Below are 20,337 nucleotides of genomic sequence, written 5' to 3'. Positions count from 1 at the left end.
ATCGGGTTGATTGCTGTGAGCTGTGGAGCACCTGTATTTCACCCCTTTCCAGCTTACCCAGCGTGGCCGCCACACACCTGCTCCTTCCCGAAACTTCAGCTTCTCACCTCAAGCCCTTTCTTGGAATCTTCCACAGCTTTCCGTGGCTGGCTGAGGAGCCCACCCACACCCTTGAAGTCCATATGAGATTCAGAGCCGTGCTGTCTGATCAGAATCACCCATTTCATTGTTATTGTCTTCCCCTCTGCCATATGAGTCCCTAGAGTCCAGTCAAAGTGAGATGCTAGCACTTGTATGGTACAACTGGACCTAATACTCGGGGGCTGTCGTGGAAGAGGGGACGGGAAGATTCTAAGAGTCAGAGGAACACCGTCTCCTAGAAATGTCAGAGGAGCAACATCCATGAGGCCTCACCAAAAGGGCTGACTGAACAAGGTCTGAGCAAGGATGGCATCAAAAGACGTGCTAAGGAAGAGGGAAAGATCAGGAGGCCTCCACCTTAGATGAAGAAGCACAGAGAGCTAAGGGATGCTGGGAATGGGAAAAACTGGCTTCCTCGGGGAAGAGCTCACAAACTGGTTATCCAACGCCAAATGGTCAGTCCTGAAAACATACATACAAATAACACTTTTCGGACTGAGCGGGTTATATGTATTTATTTAGAAATATGTATACACATATATATGTAACAAAAATTGAGGGAAAAGTAGCTATGAATCTGAGAAAGAGCCAGGGGTTACAATGGGAGAGGCTGGAAGGAGGAAAGGGCAGGGGGCAGTGATGCAATTATAATCTCCAAGAACAAAAGGAGTAGATGTATCTAGAGGAACAAAGAAGACAATGAGAGGAGTGAAAATGGAAGGGAAGTGTGGAAGAGAATATGCTCAAAATACAATATATATATATATATTATTTCTATTAAAATATATTCTAAAAAGTGTCTGTGTGAGACAGCCCTGTCTGTCTTCCTTGCATCCTCCTGCACCTGCTAGGCTGTTGCATGCAACCTGCTCTTCCACCCAGTCAGACAGCACGTCCTTCATGACCCTCTCCATCAAAGCGTTTTCCACCACTCCTCTATCCACCTGTTGCTCTTTCCCTTGCAGCATCTTCCTGGCAGTCAATGTCCACAGCAATCACTATTTTATTCTGCAATATGTGATGCAATGTACTTTGACTTATTTTAGCATATATTTTGTCTATTTCTAAAATGATAAGATTTTCTATGGAGCCTCATAAAACTTCATGTCAGTAAAAAAAAAAAAAAGGAAGGGAAAACATAAAACCACATGGGATGTTAGCTTGGATGCTTGCTAGTCTTAAAATAAATCCTGAAGATAAGACTATTACTGCGATCGAGACAAGGGATGCACATATTATTCATTCTTAATCTTAAGCACACACACAACCACAATGGGTCCCCTTTAGTTTTACCTTGACTGCCAGGGAAAATGTAACCACATTTTTAAAAAATTTTATTAGCACAGTTAAATAAAATTACTATGTGGAATGGCAAACCTCTGTAAGAAAACAATATTATTGGCAATCAATTCTAGACTTAAATTGATATTCTTGTCACCAGTGGACTGGTTAATTGTGCTCTGTGTTACTGAAGTTCAAGTGGAGAGCGCACCAGGCTTTGGCGGCTTGCCAGGCCTCCCTATTTGATGTGTAGGCCTGAAAGGACGTGTCTCATGCACCATGCTGTTCTCCATCCTTTAAATTTGATCCTCATTTGTTTTTCCCATATTGATGCGAAGGTATTTGTGAGGAGCAGGGACACTGTAGCCACTGTCCAGCAGAGATTGCTATGAGGATGGAAAATTTCTAGCTAGTGGTGTGGGGGAGGGGAGGAGCAAAATGTGCAGGGGTAGCCTGGGTCTCTCTTTGCAGAGGGAGTGTGTTCTCTGAAGGCATCCTCCTAGGCAGGGCTTCCACCTAAATCCTGCCAAATTCTTTTCTCAAGGTGGGTTTTTCTTGTCTGCTGGACTGTCTGGATTTGCCCCTAGTTCTGTGAGCAAGTAGGCAGGCATTGCTGTAGCTCCTCTATTTTCTCTAATTCGAGGATCCCCACACTTGCCCTTGAAATGATATTTTGTAAACTGCTGTTTCCTCCACGCCTGCCACGCCTTTTTTTTTTCCCATCTGTGTTGAGGATTCTTCCCAGTGGGGCCTTCTTTCTCCACTTAGTCATGCTTGTGTGGAGACCCACATCCACACTGCTGGCCTTTCTGACTCATCCCAGGAGTCTAGTTGGCTCCAGGGAATTCCGCTCCCAGCACAGGGCCACAGCAGGGAGGGTCCAGTGGAAGGAGCCAATCTGAAATCCTGGGATCTGCTTTTATCCTTCGAGTCCCCCTCCTTGATCAAAGCAGCCAGTATGCAAAGGGTGAGAAGCAAAATGTCCTTTCCCCTTTAAGGAAATGTGGCTAATAAACAGATTTTAGCAATCTTAGCTTTCAGTTTATGAGATGCCTTCTTTGCTGGTTTTAAATATTCCGCAATGCGGCCAGGAGAAAAGCGGTCCAATTTTCCTTTTCACTTTACCAGTAAACCAAGAGAGTAAATTTTGACAGGTACATGTTCCCTCCAGTTGTAGACTAAACCGTTTCTCGTTCTGAAATATATTATTCATAAAGGTGAAACTGCGTTGGAACCCCTCCCATCCATAGATAAGAGGCTGTGGGTGGAAACTCCCTGAGCTCCTCAGGGGTGCATTAGGGGCTGGGCAGGACAGTGGCTTCCCACTGGAACCCCCAGGCCAGGATTTTCCTTGGCCTTCCAGGCCACTCGGAGGAAACCCTCTGCCAAGGAGAGCACAAGCCCAGGATTTCTCAACCCACACGGGTTCAGACAATAAATTCCTTGAGCTGGAACTGCTGAAAGGGTCAAAGTTGAATAATAAAATGATATTGAAAATCAGACCACTGTGTCAAGTCTCCACTCGACCAACAACGCAGGAAAGTAAAGGGTTTTAAATCCCAGCAAGTTATCCCGAAAGTCGAAGATGGAATTCCAACCTTAAGGCTCCGTTAGCCCAGCGCAGGCTGACCTTGGCTGTCACCAAAGACGTGGCTTGCCACATTTAACTAGAGGGATCCAGAAGTCAAGAAGTGGAAATGATTTTCAGTTTGGTAAATTGGCTGAGCCTTGCACATGTGCTGAGTCTTTACAGCCAAAACACTGTTCATATCTATATGAATATATATGCATACAATATATATGCATAGGTTATTAGCGTTAATCATTTCCACTTGCTTAATATTTTTAAGCTAATAACTTGATTATTGTAGCTGAAGGAATAAGATCATTTTATTTTAACCGCCACCGGTGGTTCAAAGTCTCCCATAATTATTTTACCAACATGAAAACGACCTGTCACTGGACTTTTAACATGGCAATGGACCACACTCATCTTCCCTTCCCAAGTAATGTGGGGCCCCACCTGTGGCTGAGGGTCTATGAACGCCCACAAGGCTCACTTTAAAATTCCTGCTGAACTAGCCAGGATTTCTGACAAGGCAGCGCAGGGGTTCACATACAGTCAAGCCTAGGAAACAGTGCCTGTGTGACGGAGCGATGAAAGGATGTACAATCACTCGCGAGAGTAAGGTGGTGGGACTCAGACAGCCACCAAGGCTTACCTTGACCACGTCATCGTTGAGATGCTTGGGGTCCCGGTTAACCAGGTCGATCTCCTTGGTGTGTGCATCGTACACTTGCTTCTCATTCACTTCGTCTGCCATGGCCTTGTTGTTGGGCTTGTAGATGTTGCCCTGTTCCCGGATGGGAACAGTGTAGAGATGTCCCTGTGAGGGCAGCCGGCCAAGCCAGGGGAGGGCGGCAACGGAGGTGGGAAGAAAAGTTCAGAAAGAAAAACAAGCGTCAGGAATCAATCTGGGTGACGGGGGAGCCTGGCGCTCCAAGTCTCTCTAACTTCAGCCTCGAAGGCTTTGCGCACAGAAAACTCCGGGCGCCGCAAGCTTTTTAAGAGGACGGAGGGGAGGACACCACACCCCTCGGTACCAGGCAGGGAGCTCCTGCCTCCCGCGCCTGCCGCCAGGGGTCAGGGCTAAGCCCCGTGCTCGCCCTCCTGCTCCCCGCCGCTCCTGGCGGCTGAGACTCCTCAATCCAGGGGGTTTGCGGTCTCCCTACTCTGCCCCCCTTCTCTACGTCAGGCCACCCGTGTCCCCACAACCTTACCTGCTCCACTGTCCCTCCCTGACCCTGTTAATCGTGTCCCGCGATCCCTTCCACCATCATCTTTACGATTCAACTGAACCATACTGACAGACTCAGTGGTCCCATCTTGTCTGTCCCTCCGTGCGGCTCCCTCGCACCTGCCGCGTCCCCTACCCTTCTTCTAGCCCCTTTTGCTTCATAGTTTTTCTTAGGCAGTGGGGGTGAACTGGGTGGGTCAAAAATCTAACATACTTTCTAGCATACTTTTATGTCAGAGAATGTGCCAGACTCCCCCCACCCCAATGTTCTAGAAAGGCTTCTCACCTGAAGGACTCCCTAACCCACCCTTACTTAGATCACCTTCAGGCTGTCTGCCCGAGGCTGAACGGGAATCACATTTGGGAAGCCGAGGTCTCCACATTTAGGCCACCTGAGTGCCAGGAACTAGTTGCCAATGGTGGTGATACTTGTGAGGAAGGAGACTCCCCACCTCGGAACTCCCCCGGGCCGCCGCCCATTTTGAAGTGCTCGAGAACTTTGCTAAGTGCAAGACAGGCGTGCCGCCGCTCAGGCCAGCCACTTTAGGCTCCTGTGGGGACTGTCCTCAGCTGTGGGCAAATGACACCCCCCTCAGTACAAACACACCACCACCACCACCAGCCGCAGCAGCTCTCAGCCTCCCAGTAGCAAGTGGTTTGTCCGTGGGGGGCATTGCATACGGAGCCATCTCAAAAACTTAGTTCTAAGTAAGCCAGACTACCAACGCAGGACCCCGATCCTCGGTTTCCCGGTGGGCTCCTTTGGTTCCCTCTCCAAAAGGAAGCCATAAACAATTCCTGACTTTTCTTCACCTCCCCACCCAGACCCATTCCTCAGCGGTGCCAGCAGGAGAGGAGAGCTGTGAAGGCGGAGAGAGGGCAGGGGCTAGGAAAGCAGCTGGAGCATTTGGAGTGGGAGATAGCAAAAGCAGGCACTTTGGAGCCGGGCGCGCCCTCACCCAAGCCTACCTCGGAGTCTACGTATTTGCCCCCAGACATGCTGGCGCGTGGCTGGCTGCAGGCTCTGAGGAGGTTTCCCTGGGCTGTGATTTAAGAGAACTGAGGAAGGAAGATCTTGTATTGTATAGGGGGGAAAAGGCGCTGGCGGGGGGCGGTGGCTGGGAGGGAGCCTCTTGGCTATCCGCCAGTGGTTTGTTCTGCTCTCAGTTGGCTGGGACGTGCTCTGCGCCGGGTCTAGGCACATCCCCAAGGTTCTGGCAGCAGAGGGCGGGGAGCGCCCGCGGGGAGCTGAGAGCCTGTGAGAAAGCCTTCATCAGCGCTAGGCTGTTTGGGCAGATATTTTAGACCCGGGGCAACATTTTCCCAGCTATAAACTAACAGAGAAGCATCCCTGGGAGAGCGAATGTTTTCCCAGTGCATCATCACAGCAGGGGTGGAGGGAGCACCAGAGTCTGCAGAGATGCCCAGTATGGGCATCCGGAGCAGCAGAAAGAATTCTGCCCTGTCCTAAGCAGCTTCCCTGCTTCGCCCACATTCCATTACCTCCAGGGACTGATGATCTGCCTCTCTATTTCACAGAGAATACTCGGAAGCCTAAGGAGCACTTTACATAAAAAAAAGGAAGGAATCTGTGTGGGTGCCTGTCATGCTATTAATGATCTCTGTAAAAATGAAAATGAAATTACTACCAACCGGTTATGCCATAATCACAAGCATTTTGAATATTTCCAACTGTAGAAAATTTTAGTTGAAGGTTCAAGTTTGTTACCAGAGAGGAGTTTTCTATCCCGTTGAGATCAAACCCAGGGCTTTGTACATCATACCTGGACGGAAACACTCTACCACTGAATTCCATCCTCAGGACTAGAGTCCCCCTGCCCAGAGAGATAAGGTTGACTGTGAGAGGAGATGGCTTTTGACAAACTGACTTGACATGGTTTTTTAAGTTAACAACTAAAATGTCAGTTTCAAAATCTGGCCAACCTCCTTTTATTTTATTACAAATAGAATCAACTATAGTTGCTTTTCACTAAAGAACTGAGTAGCTAACGAGAGGCAGAAGCTAAGAAATTCACCCCCACCAAACTGAAAAGGGTGTTTTTATCTAAACATTCATACACAAACTGCCATAGACACTGGAAGGGACGGAGGATTTCTTTAGTCTTTCTTTTCTTTTCTTTTTTTCTTTTTCTTTTCTTTGCTTTTTTTCCCCTTTCCTTTCCTTTCCTTTTCTTTCTTTTCTGTGTTTTTTTTTTTTGTTTTTTTGTTTTTTTTTTGATACAGGGTTTCTCTATGTAACAGCCCTGGCTTTCCCGGGAAGTCTCTTTGTAGAACAGGCTGGCCTCGAACTCATAGAGATCCACCTGCCTCTGTCTTCCCAATTTGGGATTAAATGCATGTGCCACCACCGCCCGGCTTCAAAGGATATTTTAAAAATTTAAAAATTGCTATCAAGAAGCCAGAACATGGGATCAGGGAGAAGATGAAGAAGAAACGCGGGCCTGAGAGTAGAGAACGGCACCCTCAGAGAACTGATCATGAAAGAAGACATGAAGAGACCAGTGACCTAAGCAGACTGGACCCCTGCTCATGGGGAAAAAGGCAATACAGTTTTTGAATTAGTTATTTTGATTGGTATGTGGTAATCATACTACTAATGCAATGATATTTCAACAGTTGCTTATATTATGCTGATGAAATAAGGGCGATTAGCTATGCATTGTTGAAATCAAAGGATCAACTTAACTAAAGATGGCAGGGGGAAGTCAGTGTGATAAACAGGAGATAACTTACGCTAGCTATTATTCACCATGAGATTAAAGATCTTCCAAAAGACACGTTTTCTTGGTTTTATTTCTGCTAAATTACCTTTCTAAAGTGGTGTGGGAGGTCTATGTGTTGCTTGCATTGGTTAACGAATAAAGAAACTGCCTTAGCCTGTTGACAGGGCAGAACTTAGGTAGGCTGGGAAAGCTGGACTGAATGCTGGGAGGAAGAAGGCAGAGTCGGAGAGATGCTGTGGATCTGCTGCCAGAGTCAGACATGCTGAGACTTTTCTGGTAAGCCACTGCCATGTGGTGATACACAGATTAATGGAGATGGGTTAATTAAAATGTAAGAGCTAGCCGATAAGAAGTTAGAGCTAATAGGCCAAGCAATGTTTTAAGTAATATAGTTTCTGTGTGATTATTTTGGGTCTAAGCTAGCTGGGAGGCTGGGAACCAACAAGCGACCCTTCTTACTAAAGTCTTTAGTCAACTTGTGTTCCAAGCACTTGATAAACACTCAGAAAAAGGATGCTTTTTCGTTCCATTTACTCTGCACTGGCCACACAGATGATCTCTTAGAGTGTCCTTTCTATACTACATACATTTTCTTTCATCGATATTTTCTGCAAGGCAATACGGGCTCTGTTCTAGGGAAAATGTAGTAACTGGTTCCCACTTATTGTTACTCAGTTTTCAGCTGCCTATGAGTAATTCTGGCTGTGAAGAAATCAGTAGGAGCTGGGAGAGCTTCTCTTGTGTTCCAGGCAGGAAAGGAGCTCCAGGAGAGGTCTCCAGTGGATGCCTAACTAGTCCTTGGCAGAGGGAATGTCACCAAGCCACCTCACTGGGGAAACCCTTATCCATGTCAAATCAACAGTGGCGCTTGGCATCGTAACACTCAGTGAAGCGTTGTCAATGCCAAGATGAATTCCTAGCGAGTGGAAAAAACCCCAAAGTGTTGAAGTAACCTGCCTCAACAAGAAGCAGGCACCAGAGACAAGCAGCTCTTATGCTGGCTGTTACAGCTGGCTGGGAGAAACAGCTCCAGTCCCGTGAGAAGTACAGATGCAGGACTCGCTAACCTAGGTACAAGATTTCAGTGAGTAGACGGTAAACAATCCCTTCCTCTGATAGCCACACGGATAGCTGTGGGCTTGAAGGCAAGTTAATAGCTTTCTCTAAATCATTTACTAGAAACTGCAGTCGATTTATTTTGTTTTCGTGTTAGGAGCAACATAAAACGTCAGCTTGTGGATTATGAGTTACTTAACTGAATAGGACATGGATAATCTAATTCCCACTACGTTAGAGATGAAAAAACTGAAGTTTCCTTCTGAGGAAATTATGTTGGATAATGAACTTTTTCTGTGCTGACAAATAGCCATACCTGGTACGTCCAGGGTCACAGGCAGCTGCTCATGGCTAAATAACGAACTGGCGGCTTTTTGTGTTCTTTCTTCCTTCTCATCATCCTGCAGCGGGGTCCTTTTCCCCTTCTTAACACCCTGGGCCTTTTTCCTCTTCTCGTCCAGTCTTATCTTATTTCTCCTCTGGGGTTAGAAGACTAAGGTTGAACCACGTACAGTGACATCAGTGGTCTTAATAGAAGCAAAATTGGGCTGGGGCGATGACTCAGAGGCGAAGAGGATTTGAGAACTTGCTACTCTTACAGAGGATCTGTTTTGAGTTCCCAAGCGGTAGATCACACTGTCTGTAACCCCGGTTCTAGCGGATCCTCTGCCCTCTTCTGGCCCCTACAGGCACTGACACACACATGGTGCTCATACAGGCATGTAGGCAAGACACTCATACAGATAAAATAAAATAAATACAGCTTCAAACAGGATGCAAAATCTTTCCAATCTTTTCCAGCATTCAGATGCATAGATTACCCAAGTGTATCCTTATCAATTCGTTTACAAAAGAGATTTTGGCACAAGTTGTAAATGGCTTTGCCATTGTGTGTGTGTGTGTGTGTGTGTGTGTGTGTGTAAGACAAAGTCACTCACTGGTCATTCCAGACTTGAGTTGTGACACTGGGGCTCTTCTCAGGACACTGCTAATTATCTGACGGCCCTCTGGATAAAGGGTACCTGTCAGGTGGTCGCTAGTCACACGTAGGGGTATAAGCATGGCAGCATTTTAGCGCCGGCTCTGTCTAGCTCAACTGTTTATTGTCATCACCACCTCACACCTCTTCCCCTGCTTATCTTGTCTCCCAGATTCCTTGGAGGCCTCCTTTCTCTATTTCCTGAATTTTACTCAGAAATTAAGAGCACTCTGAATGAACACTTGGTATGTTGCTATTTCCTTTCTTATCCCTGTCTGTCTTGAGGCCTAGTTGGGGGCCCTCTTTGGTTTAATCTTTATCATTGTCACCATCATCATCCAACATCAAACTCCCTGTGACAGAGGATGCTGGTTCTCTCTGCTTCTACCTGTCAAATACTGGAATTTATAGGTATGTCATGCCCAGCTTTTCTTCCAGTATTTTAAAGGTATTTTGTCTATCTAATTTATATATTTTTTAAAGATTTATTTATTATGTATACAACATTTGGTCTCCATGTATGCCTGTATGCCAGAAGAGGGCACCATATCTCATTATAGATGGCTGTGAGCCATAATGTGGTTGCTGGGAATTGAACTCAGGACCTCTGGTTAACTCAGTGCTGTTAACCTCTGAGCCATCTCAGAGGTTAATTTATATTTTAATTTATATCTTAAAAACAAAAGAAAACAAACTGTTTCTATGGTTTCTTGACCAAGAGTCCTGCAGATTATTATTTTAATTGTCTTCTATTTTTGTATCAATGTTCATGAGTAAGATCAGTCTGTAATTCTCTCTTTTAGTTGTGTCTTTATTTTTTTAATTATTTTTTGTTTTAACTAACATCTTATTATCCTTATTATAACGACATGCAATGCTTCGTTGGTATCCCTGGGAGGCCCGCCCTTTTCTGAAGGAAAAGGAGGAAAAGTGAATTTAGGGGAAAGGGGATGTAGGAGGGACTGGGAAGAGAGGAAGGAGGGGAAACCATGGTTGGGGTGCAATATATGAGAGAAGAATAAATTAGAAAAAAAGACAAAAAAATGGGAAAATATAGTTGATACATACCCATTGGGGTGCTGTGAACATTCCATAAAATGATACAATTCAAGTATTGGTGCAGACAAGAAAACCCACAGAATCAGCTACCTGGGCTCCTAGGAGATCATAGAGTCTGAAGCGACAGCCAGGCAGCCTTCCGGGGGGGCTCACCTAGGCCCTCTGCACATATGGGACAGTTGTGTAGCTTGATCCTCTTGTAGGACTCCTAACAGTGGGAACAGAGACTGTCTCTTGGGACCTACTGCTCACACTTGGATGTTCTTAGTCTTACTGAGACTTGATAGGGCTTGCCCTGTTGATATCCATAGGAAGACTGCCTTTTTCTGAACAGAAACAGAGGAGGAGTGGATTGGGGGGCAGGAGCAGCAGAGGGGAGGTCGGGGGTTGGAGGGAATGGGAGGAGAGCAAGGAAGGGAAACAGCAGTTGGAATGTGAAACAAATTAATTTTAAAAATAAAAGTATTGGTGAAGCTACCTAAATCACAACGAATGCTGCTAATGTGGGGGACAGAGTTTAGACCACAAATTTAATAACGGATTGGATACATTTTACCTCACGATATGTCTTAGTCAATATTCTATTGCTCTGAAGAGACTCTATGGCTCCAACAAGCCATAGAGTCTAAATGCTTTCTTTTTATAAGCAAAAAGAAAGCATTTAGTTGGGGCTTAGAGCTTTCTGAGGTTCCATCCATTATCATCACGGCAAGAAAATGGTGACAAGCAAGCCCACAAGGTGCTAGAAAAGTAGTTGAGAGTTTCACATCTGTATTCACAGGTAGCAGGGAAGCAAGAAGCAGAGAGACTCTGGGCCTGGCTTAGGCGTGTGAGACCCCAAAGCCCAGCCCCACTCAGCCAGCAAGGCTAAACCTCCTTCCTAATCCTGGTCATGTAGTGCCACTCCTACAGACCCAGCATTCAAATCTAGAAGCCTACAAGCTGCTCTTATTCAAACCACCACACAGTGTTTTCACAGTAAAACCATCCAATTGTCCAAAGTGAACACATATATGAGCAGGCCCCGTCAAGCTTTTTGATATAATCATTTTGTCCTGTCTCTTGTTTGCTTTAGAATTTAAGTGGAAAACATAGACAATGTTGAAGTCCCCTGTGAGTCGTAACAACCCTTTACTTCAGTTGAACTAAATTTTTCTTAGAAACTCCCATTCCTTTAAGTGATAGAAACTTTACTGAGGGCAATTCCTTCTTCCCCACACCTTCTCAGTAGTGTATCTAAAAGAGAGTTTATGACTTATTGAGGGATTTTGAGGCATGTGTACGGAGGAGTCTCTTCATTTGCTCTGCAGCCTGACAGCTGTCCTCAGGCAGTGAGTTTGCCTACACCATTCACCATGGTTCTGTCATGACTGTCTCCCAGAGTCTTCAGGGTTGAGCTATTGGGAGGTGGTGGAAACATTATGAGGTGAGACCTTTAGGTCGCCGTCAGTGAACTCAGAGTCTATAGGACTCCAGATTCTTCCCCTTGCTTTCTGTTACATCCTTGCTGTAAAGCAAACACTTTGGGTCTGCTCGGTGCTAATGCTATGTGCTGCTTTAGAACTGTCCCCGAAGTCGCAGGAACAACTGACCATGAACTAGAGTCAGACAAACTTGGAGTGAGAACAACTCATTCTTCCTTACAAGTTGCCTAGGCCAAGCATTTGTTCCAGCGATGGGAAGTTGACTATCATCTGACCAGTGATGCTTTCTTCTTTCTATCCTGTCCCTTGGGCTCTGAGGAAAGATGATGGACCAGGAAGACAGGAACTATGCAGGAGTGCAGGATATCCATCTCTGGCTACGTAGAGTCACTCCCTAGCCTTGCCATGGCTCAGAGAAACACCGGGGTGTTGCTACCAGCATGAGCCCTACTCAGAAATAAGAAACATTACCTTTGCTCTCTGAACCTCTTCAATTATCTGCTTATGAATGCACACCTATCAAATACTCCTTTGTCATTCCCTTAACTTCATTTCCCTTGCGCGGGCACCCTAGCCCTGAGCTACCCAGTAATACTGTTATGCTCTGAATCCCCAGGAACAAGGCTTTGGGGGTGAAGAGACTCTACTCTGCTCCCCTTCGTTATAGTCTTGCTTTGGGAAGGGAAGGAAAATTCCAGGGGCAACAGAAAGGACATCAGTAAACTTTGGAAATTGTCCTCGTTCCCAGTAACACCTGTGGGCTCTATCTAGTTTGTCTGAACTGAAACAAACCAGCAGACTCAAGTTGCAAACAACACTTCTATTTCACGGACAGCTTCATATTAAAGCCCTTATCCCTCTGTTTAACCAAAAATAGTAATACTGGAGCAATATGGCCTCCATGGAGCTTCCAGACCACCAGCCTGCCCTTGAGTCAGCAATCCTTTTCCTACTCAGTTCTAAGCCAATCTGACTCACGATTTACTGGGAGTGCGGTCTCCAGAAAACTTTAGAGCACCAAATCCTGTCCTGAGAGTGAATTTGTTATTACCCCGGCACACCTTTAGTCCCAGCACTCAGGAGGCAGAAGCAGGTAGATCTCTGAGTCTGAAACTAGCCTGGTCTGCAGAGAGGATTTTTAGAACATTCAGGGCCACACAGAGAAATTCTATCTTCACAGACAAAAATCAAACCAACCAACCAGTCAAACAAACAAACAAAAAAAGTGAACTCGTTTTTGTGTCCCCTCAAAAGCTGCTGAAAGCATGGTTGCCTTGTTAGGCTAGCAGTCCTTGTGGCTTCATGGAGCTGTCTAAATGTTACCATAATAACTAACTGAAAGTTAAAGTTGAAGGAAACCAGCATGATTTTGTTATCATACATTTGATACTTACCTTAAAACTAAACTTTAGGGTTTATCAATCACCCATAGTTATGGCTACTGCATGGCTGTATAAATAAACCACTCTAAAATCCAGGGGTTTAATACAGCTACCATTTCTTCTGTAAGATTCACTGCCTAGTTGACTGCTCTTGGATGATTTGGTCTGTGGAAGTTGATCTCCGTGCTTCTCTCCTTCCTTGTACCACTAGCTGAATGGGTAATATTCCTTTAAAATGCTCCTTTCATGCTCCAAGAAGGAGCTGAGGTCCAAAAGGTCAAGAAAAATATACAGTGCTTCTAAAGCTTTGAGCTGGAATGGTGAATTGTGACTTTTGCTTTGTTACCTGACCTATGGAAAATGACATAGCCTAATCCTAGGTCAAGGGAGGAGAAATTGAAACCCACCAATGAGAAAGCCATAGTAGGGTGTGAACAAAAGGAAGCCAGAGCAATGTTAGGGATTGGCTTTTTACTGACTTTCTAGGTTTTCATCTAAGTTTTGATATATTCTCTATTGCCATCCTTTATCTCGTTCTTAGGAAGCATTATGCAGTGTATTAGGAATATTCTAGAGTAGGGACAGGTGCTTGAGGCCCATGTAAAATTGTCGATTCAAGTTGTTATCAGATCAAATTAGCTGCCATGAAACTGAGTGATCTATTTACCTCATATTGATAACTAGATCATAACTGTGCTATCATTCTTCAAGATAAGAAATCTTAGTCCAAACTTACAGCCAATTGTAACATGATCAAAGGATTATATATTCTGAAAATGTAAAGTTAAAAATTAAATATCTTGCTTATTCTTTCATCTGAGTTGATTTATATCAATAGTGGAAATACAAATGCAATTCTATTTAATAAAAATAAAATACCATAAGTAAGTGTTGGGTTGGAAGGTTTCAGAAAGTGTGAAGTCAAGTGATGAAGCAAATTATTGCATTTTATCTAGTTGAGAGACTTGGTGTAGTGCAATAATGACTACACTTCATCCTGCCCAAGCTAAATAAATCGTGACTCCCTTTTGGACATAAATGCTGTCTAGAACTGACTGCAATAAGTTGCAATATATAATATGAAGTAGCTTAGTGTACTTCAGTGTGACCAACCGGAACTAAGATACATACTTCTGGAATAGCCACACAGCTTTTCCTGTATTATATTACAAAACTATATACTTTATTTTTAATTCTATTGGGTCAAAACATATATTTTGATCACGATGAAATGGTAAAGACTAAAAATGGCACTAGTTTTGATAGAGATATGAAACTCTGATGTTTTTCATGAGCAACTGTAAATATCTGGGAGGAGTCTTCCCCAGAAGCCCTTTGTTTACAGACACATCTGGTTTTAAGCCAATGCTTCATTATTTAACAAAGGAAACGCTCCTTACTTTGGTGCTTTCCCTAGTAAACAAACTATTTCCCAGGAATTGCTTTTACCTAGGGAAAATGTGTCTCTACACACCACTTCCTCCAAGGCAATGATACTCGATGATAAATATGTAACTCTTAAAAAAGCATAGGGGCAAATGTGTGTGTATGTATGTACAGTTTAATATTAGATATTAAATGGTTTGGTTTCCACAATCATATAATGTTTAATATTTTTTCCAAAGAAAAGACAGCACTACAACCTTGTTCTTATGTGGCTGGTGACTGAGTTTAGTTTTTTATTGTGTGTTTTACAGGTTAGCTTCAGTTGGCTCTACTTACTTCAGAGAGCATGAGAGCATGGGAATGTGTTTTAAAAGTGGATAGAAATGAGGAGATTATAATATGTAAATTACATGTTGTACCTTCTCAGAGAACCAAGGACATGGATGACATCACTACTATCTCTGGAGCTCTCTCATATGTCTCTCATCCCTCATCTTATTACAAGTGACTTTTAGAGCCATGGCACTCAGAGGGTGACCAAGAGGTTCAGTAACACAGGAGTGATCACCGGGAATACAGAATCTCAGGTCCAGTCCCAGACACACTGAGTCAGAATTGCATCTTGTCAGAATCTACAGGCAGTGCACAGGGACGCGCCCTTAAGGAGTGCGGTGGACAGGATGCAGTGGAAAGTTGAGACTTTAAGACATTTGAAAAGCAGGATCCATGCCGGTAAGTACTACTCACCTGTACGGGAACCATGGATAAAACAAATAAACAAAACAAAATGGAAAACACAAGCAGTAGAAAACTTTCCGATGAAGATCTGTGGAAACACAGCAGGGTGTCTGACAGCGAACCCGAGTTCAACAAGCGGAAGTAAAGGACTGTTAAAGGACTGTTTCTAAGAAAATGACAGCAAGCATCATCGAAAGGGAGCCCCATAGGTTACGTTGACGAAGCTCCTTGCAGAAAAATGTCAGGTGTTTTTTTTTTTTGCCATTTAGAAACTAGTTTCATAGGTGTGACATTAGGAATTATGCACTGGGCATTAACCAATGTGATTTTTTTTTTTTTAAAGAAAGGACTGAGTTGCATTAAGTATACCTGACATAGTGAGCAGCCAGCCGAGGCACACCAGCCTAGTGATTTTACTCAGAGGATACCTGTTTAGAAGACCTGGGAGTGATGGAGCATGTGATCAAACTGGACACTCTAAATGTGGCCTTGGTGAGCTCCCATTAGATCAGTCCCACTGTCTCAGTGGGTGGATGCACCCCTCATGGTCCTGACTTCCTTGTTCATGTTCTCCCTCCTTCTGCTCCTCATTTGGACCTTGGGAGCTAAGTCCAGTGCTAATCTGTGTGTTGCCATGTGTCTGTGGCTTACCGGCTAAAGTTCCGTCTGACTCCGGCGGGGCTACATGGCTTCTCTCTGACTCTGCCTCCTTTCTCCCAGCATTCAGTTTAGTTTTCCCTGCCTAGCTCTGTACCGCTATTGCTCTGCTATAAGCCCAGAGCGGTTCCTTTATTAACCAATGATATTCACAGCATACAGAGGGGAATGTCACATCAATAAGAGCCTGAAGCAAGACTGTAAAAGTTGTACTTAGAGAATCAGGGTATTAAGCTGTATTAGAAGATGCCCGAGCTGGGGAAAAGCTTTCAGGTTGGGAGAGGCCCTACCTCTGAGGAGCTGGGACTGATTCGAATGAAAGCACATGCTTCTGGAAGGTTACATGACTGAATGCTGGTAGAAAAGGCAGGAGAAGCCACACAGAGAATCGTCGGGAAAGCAGACATCCCCCAAATGCAAGCTTTAGTGTCAGATTTTCTTGGCTCAAATCTTTATTTCAAGGGTGATCTCGAGCAAATCCCTCAACTTCCAGGTATCATTTACATCATTTCGAAAACAGGAACAGTAGAATCCATGCTGTAAGTCACAGATGAAGCTCCCAGTTCCTAAGTACTTATCCAATGTATACTTTCCTGTCGTTGCACGTACCGAGAGTACAACTCTCAGCTGTGTATGCACGAAGGATTACAAGCACGCTACTCTTTGCCACTTGGCTCCCCGAAAACGAGCCTGCTTCTGCCCTGCAACTTCCCAAACGACTCCTTGTTTCACTGCCCCAGTTAGATGAGACAGCAATTGTCTGGAACTGCAGCAGGACCTGCCTTCTGCCCTTCTCTCCCCTTTTGTGACTGGATCGTGCTCAGTGACAAGTGGCTGGAAGGCAGGGAAAGAAAAGAACACTCTAGAGGTGACCTGTTGCTCTCATCTTCCTGCTCCGTTTACATCGGAGAGGAGCGTTTGCCCTTGGCAACATGCCGCTTCCCACTGAGTCTTGTCTCTTCCTGTCTCTCATCCCTCTCCACCTCTACCTGGTCTCATAATGGCAGAATGACTTCTCCAGCCGTGCAGCCAAGCTGCGTAACATAACGCGTCCAAGTGCAGGCAGAGAGGTGTCCTTGTCCCATTTCGGGGTAATTGTGGAAGTGATGGCCTCTGATTTCTCTGACTGCTCTGTGGTATCCGTTCTCCGTCACAGACACCACGGCTGGGGTCAACAGCGGAGCCAGGCAAGGTGAAAGCGGCACAAGCGGTCACAGCCATGGTTCCGTTTTCATCCTCAGCGTTGCTCGCCGGATGGTCTTTGGGGGACATGGTTCCTGTGGAGCCCCTAGGCTCCCTCCCAGGCCCATTTGTATTCAATAAGACAAAAGCAATTCTTCTTTGTGGAGAAAAAGAAGTCTCTTTTGTGGACTGAACTCTCCCCACTCCTATTCAGTTTCCACTGAGCCACGCTTAGGAATGAGAAGCAGAGGTCTCCAAAGCAGAGCTGGGACGGGTTAAGGTCAATGTCATTGCAGCCCTCTGTCTTTGTGTCTCTAACCTGACTTTCTTCTTGGTCTGTGTATGTGCTCCATGCAATACTCGGGGCTCTTCCTGGGATCCCTTCTGCAGTGTTCAATCTCCCCTTTAGACTACCCATTCATTCTGGAGTTTAAAATATAAGGCTGCAATCAATTGAAATGTGACCCCACTCAAGGCTATTTTCCACTTAAAAAGCATCAGAGTTAAGATCCCTGTGGTAGCATTTCAAACGTTACCCAGAGAAAGGCTAGAGGGTACAAAATGACTTTAAACTATGTCGAGGGGAGCCGTCTTGGGCTCATTTTGCTACTTAGAAGTGAAGAGAGAAGACACTGGGGTGAATCGAGCCCAAATTATTCTTATTCCTTAAGTCTATAGCCTGGGTTTCTAGTGCGCTGACATTCTTTGCCTCCTCCTGGGTCTGCCTTTCAGAGGAGATGTCCTATATTGTGATGCATTGCACCAGCTGCCCTAAGTTCTCACTGCGGCTTTATCTATTTCTCTCCTGCCTGCTTTGTGCGACCCTCCAGAACGGCTGGAAGCTCTTGTTAGCCTACACTGTGCAGTGCTAACGTTGCAACCACAGAAATGGAGTCATTTGCACGGTCTCTTCACTGCTGTTTAATTTATCCTATGACACAGCGACACAGTGCAGAGGTCCTGTTTTCTAACAGGTCAATTTTTACAGAAATCATGTTTTAGCTGACTTTAGCGGGAAATGGAGTAGCAAAGGTAATTACCATTCACATAAGCTTGTCTACAATCAGGTTCCCAAGTTCTTAGAGTTCCCTGTTTCTGAAGATTTGAAAATAGGTTTCAAGCAAGACAATGAAGAATAAGGCAGGCCCGGCTTGAGTCAGAAATGTCACCTGTTTGAACACTTGGTCTTCTGTGGATGGAGCTGTAGGAACTTACAGACCTTTAGGGGGTGGAGCCTGACTGGCTGTCTAGAAGAAATAGGACCTATGGGTACTGGTCTAGAGATTCTAGCTCGGCCTCTGGCCTGCTCTCTGCTTCCTGACTGCAAATAGGGCCTAGTACCTCACTTTCTTCTTCCACACCTTTATCACTCTGACCAAACATTTCCCTTCCTAAAGCACAAGTAAAGATAATCCCTTCATGAAGGTGTATTTGCCAGGGGTTTTTGTCATGCCAGTGAGTAGAGAAACCAGCATGACTGGTGTTGGCCCAAAGGAAAGTCTGCAGCTCACATGCCTTACATAAGGCTTAGTTTTCCCTTAGTGGTTTATGAGCACTAAAAGCCAACTAGGAAACTTTTACCAAAATCGGTCTGTTTCACACTCCTTTTGTAAATGAAAAGGGAGGTTGAAATGTGACTCTTACTCCTCATTCTCCAGGCACCCCAGATTCTCCTCAGGTATTTATCGCCTAGTTATTCGTTCAGAAAACGTTGCCTGAATGCACTGGGTGCTGCCATAATCCTGGGATCTCCACAGAGTGGAGAAGAGATTGAAGCAGGGGGGAGGACAGCTGGGAGGCTCTGGTGGACATCTGGGCTGATGGTGGCGATGATGATGGGGGTGGGGGATGGGTGGTTCTCAATCAGCTTCCATTGCTGTGGCAAACAGCTGGGATAACTTTGAGATGGAGAGGACTATTTGGGGTTCATATTTTCTTTGAGACGCTTCAATTGCTTGACCCTGTTTCCTTTGGGCTGTACTGAAGGGTAACACTTATGGTAGAGTAAACTGATCACTTCTTGGCAAGCAGGAAGCTAAAGGAAAGGACAGGAAGATCTTTCTCAGATCCCAATGTCCTCTTCCATGCCACACTTCCAAGGATATGACTTGTTTTGTCTAGACCCAGACGCCTAAAGATTCTACCAGCTCACAATAGCACCACAAGCAGGTGACCAAGCCTTCTGGACACAAGCCTCTTGGGGACCATTTAAAATGCATTGATAAATCATTGATATTGTTGTTCAAATTAATCTGAATTCATTAAAATATATGATAACATGTTAATTCAAGGAATAGAATAATAGCATTAGAGGTCATAAGAATCTAGGAATTTCTGTCATAAAGGGCCAAAGTTACAAAAGGACTCCTACAATCAGTGGGAGAGTGAAAAGCATACCCATGGATTTATATTTAGTATCCCAACTGAATGATTGACAAGAGCTATATTTCTTTATTTTCATTATTATTATTCATGTTTCTGGACTAAACTGCTAGATGTGTAAGAAGAGACAGACCCAAATCTTGCTGTTACAGGAAACAGTGGGATATGGAGCTCCACATTTAATTAAAAAGACCATTTAATTCGATCTTTTCATTACAGATAAATCATTTAAGACACAGAAGCTAAGCCATTTGCAGGAGGTGAACCAAAGGAGTCATGGTGGTGCTGAGGGCTAGGGCAGGGGTCTTTTCCTGCAGGCAGCGACTTCCTAAGAAAGACTTGGAAATAAGTTAGTGGGATTTAGACGACTATTAAAAAGATGGTTTTTAAAAGTTCTTTCAATCCATAGAGAACATTTTTAAAAGCCAAATATCTGATTTATTATCACATTAATTGACCACAAGAAGGTCTGTGCCAATATCAGCAATTATTCTTCACATACTTACTTTCCAAAAATAATTTTGGATAAATCTGACTTTGGGATTCAAGGTATTTTAATATGTGATTTATATTGTCATTACTTTTGCATTTAAGAGTTAGGAATGGAGACAGTAGTTTATTTAGGATTAGTAAAATGAGACTTTACAAAGATTAAGGGTGACTGGCTTGTGAGCAAGCCACTGCATATTATTCATCAGGTGGCAGAAAAGGAAACATTCTTTTTCCTCATGTGGTGTGTGTACACATTCTCTCATATGCTCCGGCTTGTGTGTGTGGCGTGCATGCATACATATGGGTGCAGAGGCCCGAGATTTGGTATTGGAAGTCTTTCTCCACCTCGTCCACTAAAGCAGGGTTTCTCCATTGAACTCAGAACTTGTGGGCAAGGTTAGGCTGCCAGCTGGCTCTGAGGGTCCCATCTCTGTCTTTGCAGAGATGGATCAGAAGATGGGCTGCCAAGCCCACCTGCCTTCTTTGTGGGTTCTGAGGAATCCCAATTCTAGTCCTTCTGTTTCCATGGCCAGCACTTTAACCGTTTACCCATCTCCTCCTCCCAACAGACACATCTTGGAACAGTAACTCACGTTCTTGTTATCGGAGGTCTTAATGTGTTGGACTGAATTTGTA

At 44.6% G+C, this 20,337-nt stretch overlaps 1 protein-coding gene across 2 annotated transcripts in view; it reads right to left on the bottom strand.

Annotated features, from left to right (window-relative positions):
- Positions 1-5,348, bottom strand: part of Cav1 (caveolin 1) — a 31,051-nt gene extending 25,703 nt beyond the window's left edge. Inside the window, exons 1-2 of one of the 2 annotated variants that reach the window (XM_048448990.3) lie at positions 5,190-5,348; positions 3,645-3,809 (exon numbers count right to left, since the gene is read on the bottom strand). In XM_048448990.3, the coding sequence (XP_048304947.1) occupies positions 3,645-3,809; positions 5,190-5,219 (195 nt within the window). In that variant the 5' untranslated portion in view covers positions 5,220-5,348. Of the gene's footprint in view, positions 1-3,644; positions 3,810-4,506; positions 4,525-5,189 lie in introns of those variants that run through there. The other variant, XM_085683869.2, reaches the window with a different exon arrangement.
- Between the last annotated feature and the right edge of the window lie 14,989 nt (positions 5,349-20,337).

The sequence above is a fragment of the Myodes glareolus genome, chromosome 25 (genome assembly GCF_982192425.1).
Source record: "Myodes glareolus chromosome 25, mMyoGla1.1, whole genome shotgun sequence".
Classification (NCBI taxonomy): Eukaryota; Metazoa; Chordata; class Mammalia; order Rodentia; family Cricetidae; genus Myodes; species Myodes glareolus.
Note: the sequence above shows the minus strand (reverse complement) of the source record. Positions and strands in the feature narration are given on the sequence as shown.